At 40.3% G+C, this 20,081-nt stretch overlaps 1 protein-coding gene across 8 annotated transcripts in view; it reads left to right on the top strand.

The window, feature by feature from the left end:
* The window catches only part of nlgn1 (neuroligin 1), a 666,539-nt gene that overhangs the window by 384,807 nt on the left and 261,651 nt on the right, over positions 1 to 20,081 (top strand). The window contains exon 6 of one of the 8 annotated variants that reach the window (XM_043702211.1): positions 14,006 to 14,113. The exons of the other annotated variants lie outside the window; for them this stretch is intronic. Coding sequence (XP_043558146.1) covers positions 14,006 to 14,113 — 108 coding nt within the window. The remainder of the gene's footprint in view (positions 1 to 14,005; positions 14,114 to 20,081) is intronic. 8 annotated transcript variants of the gene reach the window in all.

The following is a 20,081-nucleotide window of genomic DNA, read 5'->3' on the forward strand; positions in this document are numbered from 1 at the left end:
GAAGGGTTTGGAGAGATATGGGTCGGGTGCTGGCAGGTGGGACTAGATTGGGTTAGGATATCTGGTCGGCATGGACAGGTGGACCGAAGGGTCTGTTTCCATGCTGTACATCTCTATGACTCTATGTATCCCGACAGGCTCTGCTGCTCCCTGGAGACCTCGTGACCTCTCTGACGTATCCAGGAACTGGGCGATGAACAAAACAAATTGAGAAATTGGAAAGAGAAATTCTTGCCACTTCACAATCATAGTATTGAGCTATGGAAGACCATTTCTTTAGCACTTATGACAGTTTTGATCTGGTTACCTGAGGAAGGACATTAATCCTCTTAGAGGGAACGCAACAAAAGTCCCTTAGATTGATTCACGACATAAGATGTCATAAACCAAGTCCATTTTCTCTGGAGTTTCAAAGAATGAGAACAGATCAAATTGTAGCATATAAAATTCTTAAGGGGCTAGATAGGATGGATGGAGAAAGTGAGGATTGCAGATGCTGGAGATCAGAGTCAAAAAGTGTGGCGTTAGAAAAGCACAACAGGTCAGGCAGCATCTGAGGAGCATTTGAGTTGATATTTCGGACATAAGCCCTTCATCAGGAATGTTGGGATGGATGTTAAGAAGATTGTTCCCTTTGCTGAGGAATTTAGAAAAGAGGGTCATGATATCAGAATATCAGGTTTTGAAATGTTGGAATTCACTACACAAGAGAACTGTGTGTTCTCATTAATTGAGTATATTCAACATAGAGATCCATATATTTTTGAGCATAAAGGGAATGAAAAGATTTGGGGCTTGTGCAGGTGGTAGATTTGAAATAGTATTTCAACCATGAATTTATTGAATGAAGTAGCCTTCATGTGTCAAATGGATTATTCCATCTCTGATTTCTTATGTTCTTATCTTCCTCATTCTCCTTTCTGCACAAAAGAACATTTAATTTTGGCTCAGCTGTTGATATTTCAGCTATCAAGATTATTACTGTGGCTATCACACTGAATTTCATACTGCAATTATGCAGGGCCCAGACGTACCAGGAATCAGTTGCATGAATACTTGGGGTCTCCAACTAAGTCAGACAGAATCTTCATATGCCTAAAAAAGAAGGCATTTTAAAACTGAAGAATTAAAATTCCCACCAGAATCTTGCTTGGTGCAATTTTGGAATAGACTATTAAAGGCATATCTCTTTATTATAATTGGATATATAGGCTAGCATCAGCCATGAAATAATTAAAACTATATGAAGGAAAATAAAATGTAATACTGTTGCTACCTTGCCCTGGTGGCAATTGAAATAGATTTTACTTGACTTGCTGTAGTTTACAGTGAAGAAACAAAAACTGAAAATGCTGGAGAAACTCAGCAGCAAATATGCAGAGTGAAGCAGTTAACATTTCAAGTCCAGTATGACTCCTATTTAGAACAAAAGAGATGGAACATTGTTTTTTTTATGCTCGTGGAGGGGTGTGGGGGTGGAGAAGAGGGTCAAGTATTGCTTAGTGACCATGGCAGAGCAAAAGACAAACGCAGTGATAATGGTGTAAAAGGGATGATAACCATGTAAAATTGATGTAAATGTTAACTATGAAAAGGAGAAACTCTGTCCTCTTTGCTGAGAGCAACATACAGTGGGGATGTGAAAGACCCAGTGATGGTGAAGAAACTATGAAGGAACTCCAAACCTTGCAGATGCTTCTAGTCACAATCTGCCATGAAGAGCAAATCAGCCAATTTACCCTACTATATGTTCCTGCCAGGTAGCTTCTCCAGAATAAAGATGTTGAACATGCACGACATTGAACAGCAGTGATGATTGGAGATGTACGAGGAACAAGGTTTAGAGTGCACTTCATCTATAGTCAAATCCATTGAAAAGGAGTGTGAGGAGGAAGCAGATGATGAAGATCTGCAGTGCCAATTACTGCTTGGGATGCATACACCTCCTTCAGTTTCATTCATTCAGTTCATTGGTATGCTGGATTATTGTACCAATCACATCCAACCACTGTTCATTACCCAAGGAGAAAGTGAGGACTGCAGATGCTGGAGATCAGAGCTGAAAATGTGTTGCTGGAAAAGCGCAGCAGGTCAGGCAGCATCCAAGGAATAGGAGAATCAACGTTTCGGGCATAAGCCTGATTCCTGAAGAAGGGCTTATGCCCGAAACGTCGATTCTCCTGTTCCTTGGATGCTGCCTGACCTGCTGCGCTTTTCCAGCAACACATTTTCAGCTCTGTTCATTACCCAACCCAATCTCAGTCTCACTAACACAAAACAGTTGTGTAAACGTATTCATCATTAACATTTCTCATTTTTCATAAATTCATACATTTCTATAGATCAGCCTGCCACTAAAAGATGACTGGCTACTCAACTTAAAAAACAATGTTCTGCAATATCAATTCATTCATACTTGAATTGAACCCCTCCATTCTGTCATCAATAATTGTTAGTATGCAGAGACAGTCTACTGGTATGTTACAGTAATGACCTGGTATAAAACATCTCTGTCTAGGTGAGCAGTGAATGGAGAGATCTGCAGGCTTCAAAGCTAATTATCCATTGCTGTCCCTGTTTGCTACCCCTCAGTTGAGAATGGTGATTGGCAAATGAAAACTCTGCTAGCTACCTAATTTTACCCACCAAAGGTGAGTATCTCTGATGGTGCACAATAAATATGAGTTCACTGGCAGTTCAACCTGGGAAGGCATTAACTCCTTTAAAAAGTTGTCATCTCAGAGGTTCAATGATTGCTGCTGTATACATGGCAGCCCTGGCTTAGAGAAAAGGTATGCTGGAACTGTGAGAATGGTGCAATTTAGCATTATGAAGATAATATTTCTGCCAAAAACAGATTAACATGACAGAGTGTTATGATGTGTGTCACTGGCAATTAATTTTCTCATGGCATTTTTGAGGTCTCAAACTCTCCACCTCCAATGGTCAAGAATGCTGAAATGTCACTGATTTACATCACTTTCTAGTTTGTAGCAATCAGTTAAGAAAGAGGACCACTCTTTGTTCTCCCTTTTTGTAGTGTTCTATGCTGTCTTCTCCTGCAACAGGAGAAAGAACAGATCTATAAATAATTAAGAATATGTGTTCACCAAAAGAACATAAAACATTTATAGATGATAAATATCAGGGAGTTGCATCAACTTGCATAAGGATCTGATTGGCAGTGATTGATAGGATTGTTGAAAATGTGTGGAAGTGCATAGAAAGAGATCAGAGGAGAAATTTGAAATACAAGTAAGAAAGTGAAGAGTTATGTAATGCAGTCAGCTTGACTTGGCAGAGTCAGGATCTGGAAGTGGGATCCAGTGAGATGCGTAACAGGTTATAAGTGAATTATCAACAATGTTTACTTTCTCTGACCTGGTTGTAAAATTAAAATGTTGCCTGACTGAATCTAGGAATGTCGCACAATGTTCCAGCTGCTGGCTGACCTTTTTGGTCATGTCCAGTGAGACCTTTTTTGTTGCAGCATGAGGTTTCTTGCTTGCTCTGCTGAAGAAGAGTATCTTTCTCCATTTCTCATTGTTCTCAGCATTTATCATTAAATCCTGGTGCAGCCCACAAACATCCTGAATCCATTTAGCATTTCTTCATGTTACTGCAACTCCTAAATCTTCCAAATTCCATCCTTGGATTCACCATTTGAATCTGCTGGTTAAGGTTACGTAAGAAAGAAATAGGCCAGGCAATTACTGTTTACAGAAGAAATTTGTAAATGTCTACCCCATCCCACCCTTTTTCATTATCTCATTCATTGACTTCACTGTTGAAAGTTCTGGCCCTAACTTTTATTCAATGATTTCTAGTCTTAAACTCCCTGGCAATGTAAATACCATATATACTTGTGGAAAAGTTGATTTTTTAAAAGACTATATTTAAGGTTTAAATTTATAGGGTTGACTATTACACAGGCACTAGTTTTGAGGGGCTGAAATTCATGCTGCAGTTCAAAATACCATATTATTAGCAGAATTCAATTTGACCACTTAACGAATCCGGGTAGAGAAGAAAAGCACAATGAATTACGGTAAATATAATTACCGGATAAAAGCAAGAGAAACAAGAATGAATTACTTGTTGTAAGTTTTATTTATACATACCGATACGAAACTTTAATATGTCAAAGGTTTATTGAAATCCTGCAAAATCACACTGTTAAACATTGTCATGGTCTGGTACAATGGCACACTTAAAATGAAGCATTTATTTAATTCTGAATGTGTAAGTGTCTTGAAATTTCGTGCCAAATTCTTCCTTTCCCTCCCATTTCCACTCATACATAATGAACCTCAGCAACATTAACAAATTTATCAAAGAATTAAAGGTATATGTAGCTAATATATCTTACTTTTATTCAGATATAATGGCACAATTAAAATGATTAACTTTTTAACGATATTGACTTTTGGATATATGGTGAACAGAGTGCGCTAGGTACCAATAGACTTAGTACCGGACTGAATGAATGAATGAATCAAGACGTGCTGTAGTAAACCGAGTGCGGTAAGTAGAGTTATGAATGAATGAATGAATGAATGAATAGGGATGCGATATAGTAAACAAAGAGCGATGAAGTAGAGTTACCGTTATAGACGAATGAATGCAATTTTGTTTAAGTGGGTTAATGGGAACATGCAGTTTCCTTTGTAAGAGGTTTGTAATGTGATAACATAGGATTCAATTTTACATGACATACATGAAAAATGCAAGATTTTTTGGCCAAAAATAAGGGGTCGACTTCTTCCTGAGATCGTCTTTCACACGAGTATATACAGTAGTTTGCCTCTATCTAACTATCAGGTTCCTTTTTGAACATGTTGAAACTTCAAAGAACTTGATCTTAAGTTTATGAGTTATGGCAGAAAATGATCCTAGTTCATTTACTCTCTTATCATAGCTTAAACCTTCCAGCCCAGATATAGGAAATATACGCTGCATTCAATCCAAGACCAATATATTCTTTGTCGGGTATAATGGCCAAAACTGCTCCCAGGACTCCAAGTATTATCTGACTAGCCCTTTATATTGCTTGAGCATAAGGTTAAACTTCTTGTATTTTATTTATTCTGATATAAAACCAGAATTCCAATGGTTTTATTCAGGGCCTGTTTGTGATATTTTAACATTTGTGTCTGGACCCCAAGGTTCTTTGAACTTCCTCTGTTTCTAATTTTTCACCATTTAGAAAGTAACCTTTCATCTTTTTTAGGGTTCAAAGTAGATAACCACACATTTGCTAACATTGAAATGTAATTACCATACCTTTAAATTCTCCTAATCTGTCAGCAGTGTTTTGTAATTTTATGCTTCCAGTACTACTGTTCTTTAGTTTCTAGCCCATCATCTAACTCATTAATTAATTCAATGAATGGTTAACAGAAAGTCAGATCCTTTCACAACATATCTATTTACATCCTGTCAATTAAAAGAACCTGCCCATTATTCCTTATGTCCGTGCTTCGTGTTGCTCATAGGAACATAGGATTTCAGAGCAAGATGAGGCTATTTAGCCTTAAAACCCTGATAACATTAAGGATCTTGGCTGATCTGGTTAAGAGCTCAATTCCACTTCCCTCCGATTAATGTTGACCCCATTGCTTATCAAAATTCTATTTTACTCAGCCTTGAGAAAATTCAATGATCCAGCATTCACTGCTTTCTGGGAACAGAATTCCTCAGAGTAAGGACCCTCAGAGAAAAATTCTCTTAATGTTTTCACTTAAAAATGAGACCTCTAATTCTTAAACTGTCTTCCCGGTTCTAGTCTCTCCTACATGAGGTAACATCTTCATGATATCCATCCTATCAAGTCATCTCATGATTTTAAAGGAGCATAGGAAATAGGATTACGAGTAGCCATTCAGCCCCTAAAGCCTGCTGTGCTATTCAGAGGTTCACCTGCCTCTCTCCCAACCTAGTTTACTGCATCAGGTGCTCCCGATGTGGTCTTCTCTCCATCGGGGAGATCAAAGATAACCTTAGGGAACTGTTCGCCGAGCATCTCAGCTGGGCCCACAGGAGCCAACCAGACCTCCCAGTCACTGCTCATTTTAATTCCCCTTCTCATTTCCTTTCGGACATGACCATCCTTGACCTCCTCCTTTGCCACAACGAACCAAACTGCAAATTGGAGGAACAACACCTCATCGTCTGTCAGGGCAGCCTACAGCCCAGCGGATCAACATTGAGTTCTCCAATTTCAAATAACCTCCCGTCGCTTCCCCAACTCCCTTCCCAGCCCCTCCCCCCCCTTCCACTCCTCCCAGCCACCAATCGGATTTATTCCTCCCATTGACCAACCGGGTTATATCCTCTGCCTGTCTTCACCTATCCCCACTTCACCACCCTGCCCCGGCCTCCCCCTTTATCTGCAGCTCCCCCTACACCCACCCGCAGATCTGAAGAAGGCTTACACCTGAAATGTCACTTCTCTACCTCCTGATGCTACCTGGCTTGCTGTGTTCTTCCAGTCTGGTGTGTGCCATTCAACTAGGTCATGGTTGAAATTCCACTTCACCATTTTCCCCCAGAGCTCCATGTCCTTTGTCAACATGGAAGAACCAATTATACCAACAGCACTTATTTCAAGATTATCATGTAGTTTTATTTTAACTCCACTGGTAGCAATCCCTCATCTCTATTCAATCCCTCCTTTTTAGGCACCTGGTCAAGACTAACCTGACCCATGGAGGACATTCATGAGATCCTTTATCCACTAATAGATCCAGGGATCTTACTGCAGTTTGCTGGGTTCCCATAGAACCATAGAAATGATACAATACAGAAGGCAGCCAATCAGCCCATCTTATCCATGCCAACCAGACACCCAGCTGTCCTTTCTAAATTCATCTTCCTGCATATGGCTTATAGTCCTGCAGCTTACAGTACTTAAGGTACTGATCCAGATAATTTTTGAAATAGTTAGGGTCTGTCCCTCCACCGTTACCCTGTGCACAAAAACGCTTTTCCTTATGTGCCCTCTAAACCTTCTGCTATTTTGCTTGAATGTATGACCCCTGATTTTTGAACTTTCTGCCAAGAGAAATAGATTCCTCCTGTCTACTCGAGTTAAAGATCACACAACACCAGATTATAGTCCAACAGGTTTATTTGGAAGCACTAGCTTTGATGAAGCACTCCTTCATCAGGTGATGGACACTAACCTGGTGTTGTGTGATTTTTAACTTTGTATACCCCAGTCCAACACCGGCACCACCAAATTCTGACTATCTCTATTCCTCACAATTTTGTTTACTTCAATCTCACAAACCTTCTCTACTATGTGGAAAACAACCCAAACCTCTCCAATTTCTCTTTATAGCTCTAATTCTCTAGTCCTGACAGTATTCCAGTAAATATTTTCTGCACTCTCTTCAAAGCAAGTACGTCCTTCCTGTAACGTGGTGACCCGAACAGCACACCAGTTCTGGCCTCATTAGTGTCTTATACAGTTTCATCGTTATATCCCTGCTTTGTAAATTAAACCTCTGCCAATAAAGGATTGCAATTCTTATGCCTTCTTTACAGCCTTATCTACCTGTACTACTACCTTTAGGAACCTGTCGCTTACATACCAAGATCTCTGACTGCATCTACCCCTCTCAGTATATTCCTGTTTATTGTGTATTCCTTTTTACTTTTGACCTCCATAAATGCATTAACTCACACTTATCAGATTTGAACTATATCTGCCACTTTTCTGTCTTCTCCACCAACTCATCTATGCCATTTTGGAGCTTATAGCTATCTTTTACACTATCTACCCAAAGTGAATTTTTGTGTCATCTGCATCACTTGAAACAGCTTTCCATTTGCAAGGGCAGCCACAGATCATTATCCTCTGTTTCCTGTTACTAAGCCAACTTTGAATCCAATTCAGTACATTAGTTCATGTATTCCATGGGCTTATACCTTTTTTGATCAGTGTGCTATGTGGGATGTTGTCAAATGTTTTTTTCTAATTTAGAGTTAACTTTTGGCTCCATTGAAGTCCAAATGACCTATGTTGAACCTGGAATTGCTTTCTCATTAGTTTGGAAAATCTTTGTGAATGTTTCTGAATTTCAATTTCCCTGGGAAGGTGGGCTTTGATTAAGGATCAGGATGGATACTCAATTGACAGCATTACCATCCTCACCACCTGGGATACTGTCAGTCTCTGGGAGCAGCAAAACTGGGATTGACCAGTTAGATTGCAATGGATGCAACAACTGCCACCTTTTCTACTTCCCACTGTTATAATGCATTCTTGCCATGTTGACTCAGTTATGAATAAACCCCTACATACTCTAGCCACATCTTAGCCTGTTTCACCAGCACCTTAGACATTGTGATGATTTGATGGCTTTTTTGATAAGCCTCTTGGTGGTGGCTAGGGCCCTTTTCACTGTAATCCAGACCATTCTTCCCAGGCCATTATCGTTAACTGATGGACTATGATCCTTGGTTTATATTCTTTTCCTCTGGCTGTGTACCCTTTAGCCACCAAGGAGGTACAATGGTGTCTCCTGGAGATTTGCACCTTAGAATAAATTAGCACTTCCCACAAACCCCCTACCCCCCACATGTTCTGATAATTTATTTTTCTCCCTTCTCTTCTGGGTAGTCTTGACCCCAGGGCCTGTTGAGTCTGATGGTGCTGACAATGCATAACATGATCACTACAGTCAGCTAATCAGACTGAGTCAAGGCTAGTCAAATTATAAGTCAGTTCTGAAGTAATCATTAATAACACCACATAATATTAAGTTGTACTTGACAATTTTAATTATCCCATTTGCAAGGATTGGTACAGTGACTGGACACTTAGTAGGTTTCTTATATCTGCAAATTAACAAATGAAAGCACCACATATTGCATAAACTAAGCGCGTGACAAAATTGTTCCTCTAATCATGGCTCCCAGACAAATGGAGGCACTTGAGTCAATTTTGCCATGAAGTTCACTCCTGTGTCCCCATCTGTGAACACTGATACAGAATTGTCCCATGCCTGAGCTGGTGTTGTACACTCCATCAATGTTCTGCTATATCATTGGCAAAAGATATGTTGGTTTCGTCCTGACCAAGAGCAAACCTTAGTTGGGTGAACAAATTGGGAGGCTTCCTGAGTCTCGGAGCATAACCCATCCCATTGAGCTAGATGCCAGTGATTTTGGTGGAAACGTGGTGATGGTGGTGCTGTTGAAGGTTAAAAGGAGACTCATGAGTCTTTTTCATTGGAACTTGATAGTGAACATGATGTATTCAAGCCTCTGAACATTTACACAACACATGTTTTACTCCATCAGCTCATCGTCTCCCATGCCAGCTGCTAATTCCCAGCAGAAAGATAAGCGGACAATCTGTTTTCAGGCCTTTACTTAATCCACAAATGTGCTTGGGAACTACTAAGGGCAAGATTGAAATATTTTTCAGCATTTGTTGTATCAGTGAAACAAATCATTCTGATTCATTCAAAACAACCTTCACCTTTCCCATTAAATTGTCAGAACTCCAAAGCAATTGCAGCACTGATTTTAATGATCGTCCTGCAACTAAGCAAGGCATTGCTCGCAATGACTGATGAGTCTCAGAATTCAAATAGATTCACACATTTCTTAGAGGATATTTAATAAAACACTCGCGTAAAATGTACAAAATGTTTTCAAAATAGTTATTAATTCTGATAAATATACAATTACTGCTGACTCTTAAATAAGTATTTTTCCCTACTGTAGTAAAATTATCACTTGTTTCTATAAGATAATTGTGAGGCTAGCCCAAGAAATTGATTCCCCATTTCCTATTCCAACATTGACAACACTCCCTCCATTGCAGAAACAAGCCAAAGCTTGTGTAGCTTTTAAAATTCATTATTAAGCTTTTAATGATAAGATTTTAAGCTCATGATTTCACATATTTGGAAACAGTCCTCAGCAAGAACTGATATACTTGATACTGCTCATGAAAGTAAGATGTCAGTATCCAATTTGCCCTGATTTTTTCAGTATGGCACTAATGTTATACAACATTGTTTGAGGTGTCATCCTTTGGATAAGTAAGGCTTCTATTACCTTAAGATACTAAACATCCCAAAGCACTATTTGAAGAAGCATTCGATTAGACATAAACACAAAATGTACTGTTTTGGAAATTTTATTTTCACAAGCTGATTGCTCCATTTTTAGACCAAACATACATCTGGTAGGTAGGATTTGAAGACCAGTAGGCCAAATAAACAGTTTATGGACTGTTAGTCTGAGCCTAGGAAAGTGGATCAGAGTGAAAGTGCACAGATTATCATGAAGACTTGGAGAAGGTGAGAAGGTTAATGATGACAAAATATGGAAATATAGACTTGAAAATTAAGCAAACTATCACTAAAACTGAAAAGAATGATATACAATGTCATTATCAGATCGGCTTTATATTGTGCAGAAATTTAGGCAACATCAAGAAGAGAGTGGCAGTGACAGGATACTAATAAATGCAAATGCTTGAGTTAGCTGTGTGAAATAAAGAGAACATACAGAATTAGGAGCGATGCACATCAGGTGGTCAGTGAATAGCATTTGAGAGACAACTATTTTGGTTTATGTAACTTAAGTCATAAGCCAGACATGTCAGAATGCAATTTTTCATCCCTAAAGGACAATATTGAACCAAGGGGCTTTAATAATAAACATGCTAAGTTACACAGTATTGCTTAAAATTGTTATCGTCTTTATTTCTTCTTCTTTTAAATATCTTAATCATTTAACTAAGAATTTGGCTATTATAAATGTTTTTGTTTTAATTTGTGTTTGCTAAAAACAAAAGGCTGATCAGTTACATTGTCATAGAAGAGAGTGTTTCCACTTTATGTTTAAACGTCAGGAAGGGCCAACCTAAAACTATTCAGGTCATAATACTGCAAAAATCTGTTTTCCTGTGAGCTTGCTGAGCTTGGTATCTCTGTGGGCAGAATCTCTTTTTTTATTCACTGTTACTACTTTCACTTTTTCATTCTGTATTTTCCTACAGCTTCAAAGGTTGCTATGCAGGCTCCTTTTGGGACCAATTGTAGAACACTGTCTGTCTACTTTTGGCCCTGTTACTCACTTGCTATAGATAAATCATACAACATGCATGGCAGCCTGTTGGGATTATGTCAATATAGCAACAGAATTGGCCAACTATCTAATTGAAAGCAAGGAAATAACAGCTAATGTCTAGATGTAAGTGTTGGGTAATTTTCTTGAGGTTTGATCATTTAACTTTTAATGAAAGAGGGGTGAATGTGAATATACTCAGGAAAGTTAATCTGGTGCTTTGCAGTGATGGCTACATGCTATTATTGATAGATCATGCTGTCTGAAAGACTTTTATCAAAAGGCCCTGAGGACACCATTATGACCACATTGGGTGAGACAAAGCATTCATATGAAATTAGGTTTTTCAGTTCTATAGATGATTACGAGGAGCTAAATTTAGATCGTGTGAAGTTGAATAAGCTCCCTACCCCTTATTCCTGCGGGTTTAGATGTCAATCCAAATATGATGACACAGTCTCTTATGTCGGGTAAAAATGAATCATTCAGTAAATGATTAGAAGTTGTGTTGGAAGAAATGTAAGTTTCTAAAGATCTGCAAATCTAGCCAAGGTAAATGGGTTAATCTATAATTGGAGACCATTGTAGAACAATGTATGGCATTGTGTGAAAACATCTGATTGAAATAGCACTTGCTAGGAATGACTGGTCCCTTAAATATATAAAACTATTTTAAATTTTATGAGTGAAATAATTAAAGAGTTACATAGATTCACACAGATTGGGGTAATGTGAAGGTTTACACTACCCGCTGTACTTTACATTACCAGGATGGGAGTTAGATTTCTCTGGCCAGGTCCCTGGTGATATTGTGTGGATGTCACAAAATCTGACTTAGCATCCAGCATCTTGTTAATTGTCCGTTTTGCCTTATATGGATTAACAAATAACTTAGGTTTATTGTTTATCTGTATAAGATGAAAAATGGTTATCTTAACATTTGCATCTTATTAGTATCTGGCCATTGTCACTTCCTTCTTGATGTTGTCCAAAATTCTAACAGGACCACACAGAGTAAGGACAGGAAGGACATTCCCAATAACCAGGGAGTCCAGAATCAGGGGCCATTGTCTGACGATACCAGGTAGGTCATTTAGGACTGAGATGAGGAGAAATTTCTTCATCAGGATAGTGGGAATCTGTGGAATTCTGTCACAAAAAGTGGTTAATGCAAAAACTTTGACTTTTTCAAGAAGGTGTTAGATATAGTTATTAAGGCTAAAGCGCTCAAAGGAGAGAAATTGAAAGCACATTATTGAGTTTGACAATCAGTTTTGAATGGTGGAGCAGCTCAAAGGGCTGAACAGCTTATTCCTGCTCCTATTTTCTATGTGTCAATTTCCCCAATTCAGTTTTGTTAATCAGGTTAGTCCAGAGTTAGAATGGAAAATCCTGCAAAGTAGCTATAGTAAGGCCTGCAGTAGCAACAGAGATATTTTTTGCAATAAAGGCAGCTGAAGCATGAATTTCCATGATACATTTATTTCTGGTTGCGAGGAGTAGTGACCCAAAGAGAAATCCTTCAATTCAAGAGACTCAGACAAGATCCAGGACCAAAGGAAACCCTATCCTAGCATACTGCAGCTTTCTGATTATGGTCACGGGACTTTGGTTAATTTAAAAGAAGTCTGTGAATATATTCATAATGATTATTTCTGCCATACAGTATAAGCAGCAAAGGCTACTTAACACTAACATAATCAAAATGGAAAGTCAAGTCTAAACCCATTTAAGATATTCTAGTTCACTTTGGTTTACATGAAGTGTATATTGTTTAATATACATCTAAATCAATATTGAATTCATAGCTATGAGGTAATGAAGACCATAATTTCAGACCCAAAGTATGAGCATGTTGAAGCTTGAAGAAGAGAATGATATAATAAAAACTTTGATAGCTTCAGGATTTATTATTAGATAAAACTTGCAAAAAAGAAATTTGGCAGTGAGCTGTGGTTTGATTCTATCACAGAACAGAGTGACTCTGGATTTTAAGAGTTCCTTACTGACTTTTGAAATAACTCCACATGGGCTGAATTTTCAAGACAACTTCAAGATATGGTGAACCAATGCTGAATTTTGTATGCACAGCCATGTACTGCCACGTGCACACACCCAGCCCCTCTCCACGTCAGCATTGGTTCACCATATCTTGAAGCTGTCTTGGTTTACAGCTCCATTTCATTCTTTGTCTCCTCCAGTATCTTAACAAGAAATGTTTTCTCTTTCGTTCAGGCATTATAAAAAATACGCTCCAGTAATTTATGGGTACTGAAACCCCTTCCTTCTGGTATCCCATCACCAAGTCATCCTTCATTTACATGTGAAAAGTCCTTGACACTGGTTGAGCTCCTTCAGAGACAGCTGACAGATTCAACAGAACCTCTAACACTCGTGTTTATATATATATTTTCTTTTTTTTGTGAAAAACAACAAGTGCATAAATCTTTACTCATGTTCCACCACCAGGAAGAAAGGAAAACACCCGAGTGGCCAGTGACAAGCAGTGCCCTTCACATCATAGGACACTTGTGTTTGTATCTGTCAGTCAGGTGTTTCTGATTGGGCCAGCCCCAATCAGGGAACTTATATTCTATGAGTTCTTTGTTACAATTACTACAGCCTTTTTATCATAAATACTGTAAGAATCCATTTTCTCATAATCTACTACAAAACTAAATACGGTATGTTGCAATAAGGTCTCCCTGTGAACTTTAAAGAGGTACCACAATCTCTGATATCATGTGTATTATTATATTCTTCCTCAATGATAGAACAACAAAAAAAAAGAAGCTTATCTGTAGGTGTCTCCTAAAGATAAGGTTATCACCACTTCATTTGGAAGAGTTAACAGCTTACCATTTATTAGATCTGCACTGTTGTTTCAGTTATTTTCATTTTTCTTTGCTTTCAGCGGCGTCTTCTTGCATTATATTACATTGTCAGTGGGAAGAGTTGAAAGATGACTTGCTTCCATTTCTTCAGCAACACTTCTTATCAAATAACGAGAATGCTCCAGATGGTGAGCAAACAGATGTATGCAATTTGAGTAAATTATCACCAAATATACATGAATAATGCAAACCTCCATGAGCCTAATTAAATATTGTATAAAATGTAAAACATTGCGCCTTTCCAAATTCAATTTGTAAGTTGCATCCTGTTGCAGGTGTTAAATGAGGCCCTGCAAGAAATAGGTACCTTGTATTCTTACAGTAGAATAAACTACAGTTTTCAGAAGAATTGTTGTTACAATGGTACTGTTGTTATGGTAATACCAGTATAAAGTAGCTTAACTGAATACCACTGAACCCAGAAGATGCCATCATGATAATATGCAAGAATATTTTATTGTTTGTTGCCTTGAGGAAATATTGTTGTAAGCATTGGCAAGCATGGGTTATGTGCCACATCAGGGAACAGATGGTCAGAGGGCATTTCACATACATGGTGAGAAGTGGGATTAGTACTCTCTCCAGCTCCAATTTACTCCATGTGGATTCCAACTGAAGTTCTATCTTTCACGTTTTGAATCCACCCAAGATTATAGCTTTGTCTGAGATATACAATGTTCCTCAGTCTATACATATTCTGAATTTTGTATGCACAGCCATGTACTGCCACGTACACACACCCAGCCCCTCTCCACGTCAGCATTGGTTCACCATATCTTGAAGCTGTCTTGGTTTACAGCTCCATTTCATTCTTTGTCTCCTCCAGTATCTTAACAAGAAATGTTTACTCTTTCGTTCAGGTATTATAAAAAATACGCTCCAGTAATTTATGGGTACTGACACCCCTTCCTCCCATAATGTTCTCTCTGACCCCAGCCCTTCTTCTAATCCCATTTCTTGTCATGTATTCACCATATACTTTGACCTTCTGCTTGCCAGTGCTGAGCATTATGTGCTCAGCACAGGATTCCATTTCATTGCCTTATGTTCCACCTTGATGAAGTTTTTGTACATTAAACATTAAACTCTTCCTTCGTCACTTTTGCCTCCATTTTCTCTTATGAAGGCAGGAGTCCTCTTCTGTCTCCAATATTGTCCCTCCATAGTGAAACTACCTCTGACCTCTTACCCACTCTTGGTCTTTTCATTGAGAACTGCCAGCATGACATTGGCTACCTCAATTTCTCTGTTCCCATCTAACTTGTCTATCTCTGAACTTTCTGTTCTCCACCCTCTCTGGTCTAACCTGACTTTGTTGAAAACCTGCCAACAAAGATAGTGGTGCTATCATCTGAACATCAACTGTTGAACATTTCTTCCAATCACCCCCTAGACTAGGATCCCTGCACTGAACGTCAAACCAGTGTTTCCAGGCCTATATTAATCTCATCTCCTTTAGCAACCTTTTGCTACACAGCATCCCAATTTATAGTTCCCCTACCCTGTAAATTTTATTTCTCCTTTCTTCTCTCTATCCAAAAGCAGGACTGACCTGGTAACCCATGGTTTAGTCTTCCCTTTGAGCTTATTTCTTCTTACCTTGACGCTATTTTATTCCTCCCTTATGCAGTCTCTTTCTACTTACTTTCATGATTCTTTGACACCATATGGCATTTCAATACTGTCCAGTTTCTTAGCCCTAACTACATCCTCTTCACAAAGCACACTGGATTCCGTGACACCTCCAACCTCCAGCAGGATAGTCTGAGAGCTCTCCACTTCTTGAGTCGAGGTCTGATCAATCCTGATGCATGACCATTACTCTCCACCTGGCTGAGCTTGTTCTCTTATTGATTGAACAATTTTTCCTTTTATGTGGCTCACTTCCTCCAAATAAAATCTTTTCCATGGATACCCTCATGGACCCTAACGATGTATGTCTTTTTGTGGGGAATTTGTGGAACATTCCCTGTTCTAGTACTGTTTAGGGTCTCACTCCCACAATTCTTTTTTCTAGTATATCTAACTGTATCAGTGTCACTTCCTGTTCTCAGCCCAGAACTGGAAAAATTGATCATATTTGTCTCCAAATCTCACCTTTCTCCTAACTTCACCTGGTGCATTTCTGGACGGTCGCTTCCCTGACTTCTCTGCATTTTCAGGGGTCAACTGCTTATAATATTCACCAATGTCTCTTTTAAACAATCATTTTCCATAATTTCCACCACCTACAACATGACACCACCACCAAACACAGCTTCCCCTCCCTGACTTCAACGCCAGAGTTGGCAAAAGTGCAGACCTTTGGGGTGATGTGATCAGGAAAGAGGGAATTGGGAAGCAAAACCCAAGCACCCTTCTCTTGACCAAATCTGTGAATACAACCTCCTCATCACCAACACACTGTTCCGCCAGAGGGACAAATACTAGATAATGTGGCAGTACCCTGGCTCCAAACACAGGCACCTCCTTGACTATGGTCATTGTTCGAGCGAAGGATTAGAAAGATGCTAAACTCATGTGCCATGACTGAAGCCAGAAACTGCTGGCTGGACCATCTCCTGATCGAAGCCAAGATCAACATAAATATAACCCTGCTGCAGCTGTGCCACAAAAAAATTCAACATTGAGGCACTTAAAGATCCGGAAAAAGTAGCCTCATACAACCAACAAACTTAGCAACCGTCGGCGACACTGGGTCATTCGATCCCCACAGTCTCTGGTCTGCCTTTTACACTGTCATCATTTATGTGTGCAAAATCTCAGATGGGCATTCAACCAGGAAACACCAAGACTTGATGAGAATGATCATGAGATCCAGGAGGTATTATTTGATTTGATTGATTTATTGTAGTCGCAATTACCCAAGTGCAGTGAAAAGCTTTGTTTTGCAAGCAATACAGTGGTTAGCACTGCTGCCTCACAACGCCAGAGACCCGGGTTCAATTCCCGTCTCAGGCGACTGACTGTGTAGAGTTTGCACATTCTCCCCGTGTCTGCGTGGGTTTCCTCCGGGTGCTCTGGTTTCCTCCCACAGTCCAAAAGGTGTGTAGGTCAGGTGAATTGGCCATGCTAAATTGTCCGTAGTGTTAGGTAAGGGGTAAATGTAGAGGTATGGGTGGGTTGCGCTTCGGTGGATCGGTGTGGACTTGTTGGGCCAAAGGGCCTGTTTCCACACTGTAAAGTAATCTAATAAAAAAAATCTAATCTAATCGAACATGCAGATCACAACAAACAAAGACATATAGATCATAGGGTGATTTGGCTACACAGTCATGGGTATACAGTAGGGGGCTGAGAATACATCCCTGACAGTGTTGAGGATTATTGTAGTTGGCTCAGTCGATAAAATGTGGAGCTGGAAAGCCACAGCAGGCCAGGCAGCCTCAAAGGAGCAGGAAAGTTGACATTTTGGGTCAGGACCCTTCATCAGGTCTGGATGCAGTTGTCTGTTGCCTATCTTCACTGATTGCAATCTGTGAGTCAGGAAGTAGAGGATCCAGTTGCAGAGGATGGAGTGAAGACCTAGGTTTGGAGTTTTGAAATTAATCCTGAAGGGATTATGGTGTTGAAGGCATAGCTGTAATCCATGAGTAGGAGCCTGACATAGATGTCCTTGTTATCCAGATCTTCCAAGGATATATGTAGTGCTAGGGAAATGGCATATGCAATAGACCTGTATTGCTGGTAGGCAAATTACAGGGGATCAAGGCTGGGAGGCTAGAGTTGATGTGGGCCATGACCGGCCTCTCCGAGCCCTTCATGATTATTGAGGTCAGAACCACTGGGTAAGTAGTCATTTAGGCATACTGTATTTGTTTTCTTTGGTACTGGGATGGTGGTGGTCATCTTGAAGAAGGTGGGGTCTTCGGATTGTAGCAAGGAGAGGTTGAAGAGGTCAGCAAATACCTCCACCAGTTGGTCTGCACAGGGTCTCAGTGCACAGCCAGGGACTGCATCTGGACTTGTCGCTTTGCTTGGGTTTACCTGAAGCGCGTGGCTTTTCTGAAACAACAACCGCATTCTGAAGAGAAAATGCAGGCCTGCAGGTGACTGAAGGCAGAGATAAAAAGAACCCTGTGATATAAAGAAAGGTGGTCGGTGGAGAAAGCACTGCAGGTCCAACAAATGGCCGACAACCATGACATGTTGGGCTTCTTTCGTGTTGTCAAGATCACTTAAAGACCAATCACCCAAGGCCCCACCGCACTGCTGGCCAAAGATGGAGTGACTCTCATCAAAGATAAAGAAGCCATCAAAAAATGCTGGGGTGACCACTTCAGAGACCTTCTCAACCAAAAACCTGTCATTGATTCAAGCATCCTTGACCACATCCGGCGCATACTACACATCATAAGCAACAGCTCAGGCCTATATGAAATAGAGAAGGCCGTCTGCCAGCTTAAGAACAACAAAGCTGCCAGAGCAGGTGGTATCCCATTGAGTCATTGGAGTGTAGAGGCAAAGAGCTCCTGCTGCCCTATCTGGAAGGAGGAGAACACCTCAGGATAACTCTAGAATGCCGTAGTCATGAATATTTGCAAGAAAGGGAACAAATCCAATTGTGATAGCTACAAGAAAGTCTCCCAGTTGTCGACCATTGGAAAAATCATCACCAAGATCCTCCTCAATCTGCTTTTCCCTATGGCTGAGGATCTCCTCCTGGAGTTGCAGCGTGGGCTTTTGACTACAAAGGGACTCAATGGACATGATTTTTACCACACAACAGCCTTAGGAGAATTGGAGCTAACTTACAGAACATGTGGGGAAATTATTCAATCTCTGCCACCTTCAAGCCAAAACCAAAGTCATCCCAATCACTATCATAAAGCTGCAATACATGAATGATGCTTGTATATGTGCAGTCTTAGAGATGTACTCTAGATCATCTTCAACACTTTTAGGGATGCATATGAGAGCATGGCTCTCACCCTGAACATCCACAAGACAAAGGTATTCCATCAACCTGGCCTGGCGCTGTGGAGCCAACAACCAGTCCTCAAAGTCCTTGGGGAGGCTTTGGAGAATGTTGTTGAAACTTTATTGCTGGAACAGCACAGCAGGTCAGGCAGCATCCAGGGAACAGGAGATTCGACGTTTCGGGCACAGGCCCTTCTTCAGGAGAATGTTGACCTCTTCCAATGCCTTGGAAGTGTCCTGTTGGCCAAAGCAGCTCTTGGCAAAGAGGTGCAGCATCAATCCAATGTGCTAGTGCAGCCTTCGGCCAGCTGAGGAAAAGGGTGTTTGAGAATAACAACATCATATCCGATACCAAGAACATGAGTTTACAGAGCTCCTATATGGCTTTGAGAGATGGACTGTCTACAACATACTGCTCCAGCACCTGAAGGTGTATCACCAATGTTGTCTGCGCAAGATTTTGCAAATCCTCTGGGAAGAAAAACACACCAACACCAGCATCCTCAACCAGGCCAACATCCCTTGCATCGAGGCATTGACCATCGTTGATAGGCTACAATGGGCTGGGCACATTGGCCACATGACTCCCCAAGCAGGTGCTCTACGCTCAGCTCTGAAATGGCGGGCAAACCCCAGGTGGACAGAGGAAACACTTCAGTGATGTTCTCAAGGCCTCACTGGTGAAATGTGGCACTCCCACATACACCTGGGAATCACTGTCCCAAGACCGTCCAAAGTAGAGGAGAAGCATCCGGGAAGGTGTTGAGCATCTAGAGACTTGCCATCGGGACAAATGGAAATAACGAAAACAATGAAAGGAGCAGGCTGATACACCAATGCCCCCACCCACCTCTTCCCATGATCACCACTTGCCCCAACTGTAATACAGCCTGCAGTAGCTGCATCAGTCTATGCAGCCACTTATTGACTCACGCTGAGCGCGGAAGAGAATCATCCTTGTCTGTAAGGGACCACCAGTAATGATGATCACTGTCCTAGGAATTCCCATTGTCTAGAATCTGATATTAACTGACAGTGTAAATACGTAGGTTAGAGATTGGGAATTCCCTGGCAAGTAACTCACCACCTATCTTATAAAAACTTGTGTATCACCTCAAGGCATAAGTCAAGCATAGGATGGGATATGCTTCACTTGCTTGGATTAGCACAGTTCCA

Source organism: Chiloscyllium plagiosum, chromosome 13 (genome assembly GCF_004010195.1).
Source record: "Chiloscyllium plagiosum isolate BGI_BamShark_2017 chromosome 13, ASM401019v2, whole genome shotgun sequence".
In the NCBI taxonomy this organism is placed as follows: Eukaryota; Metazoa; Chordata; class Chondrichthyes; order Orectolobiformes; family Hemiscylliidae; genus Chiloscyllium; species Chiloscyllium plagiosum.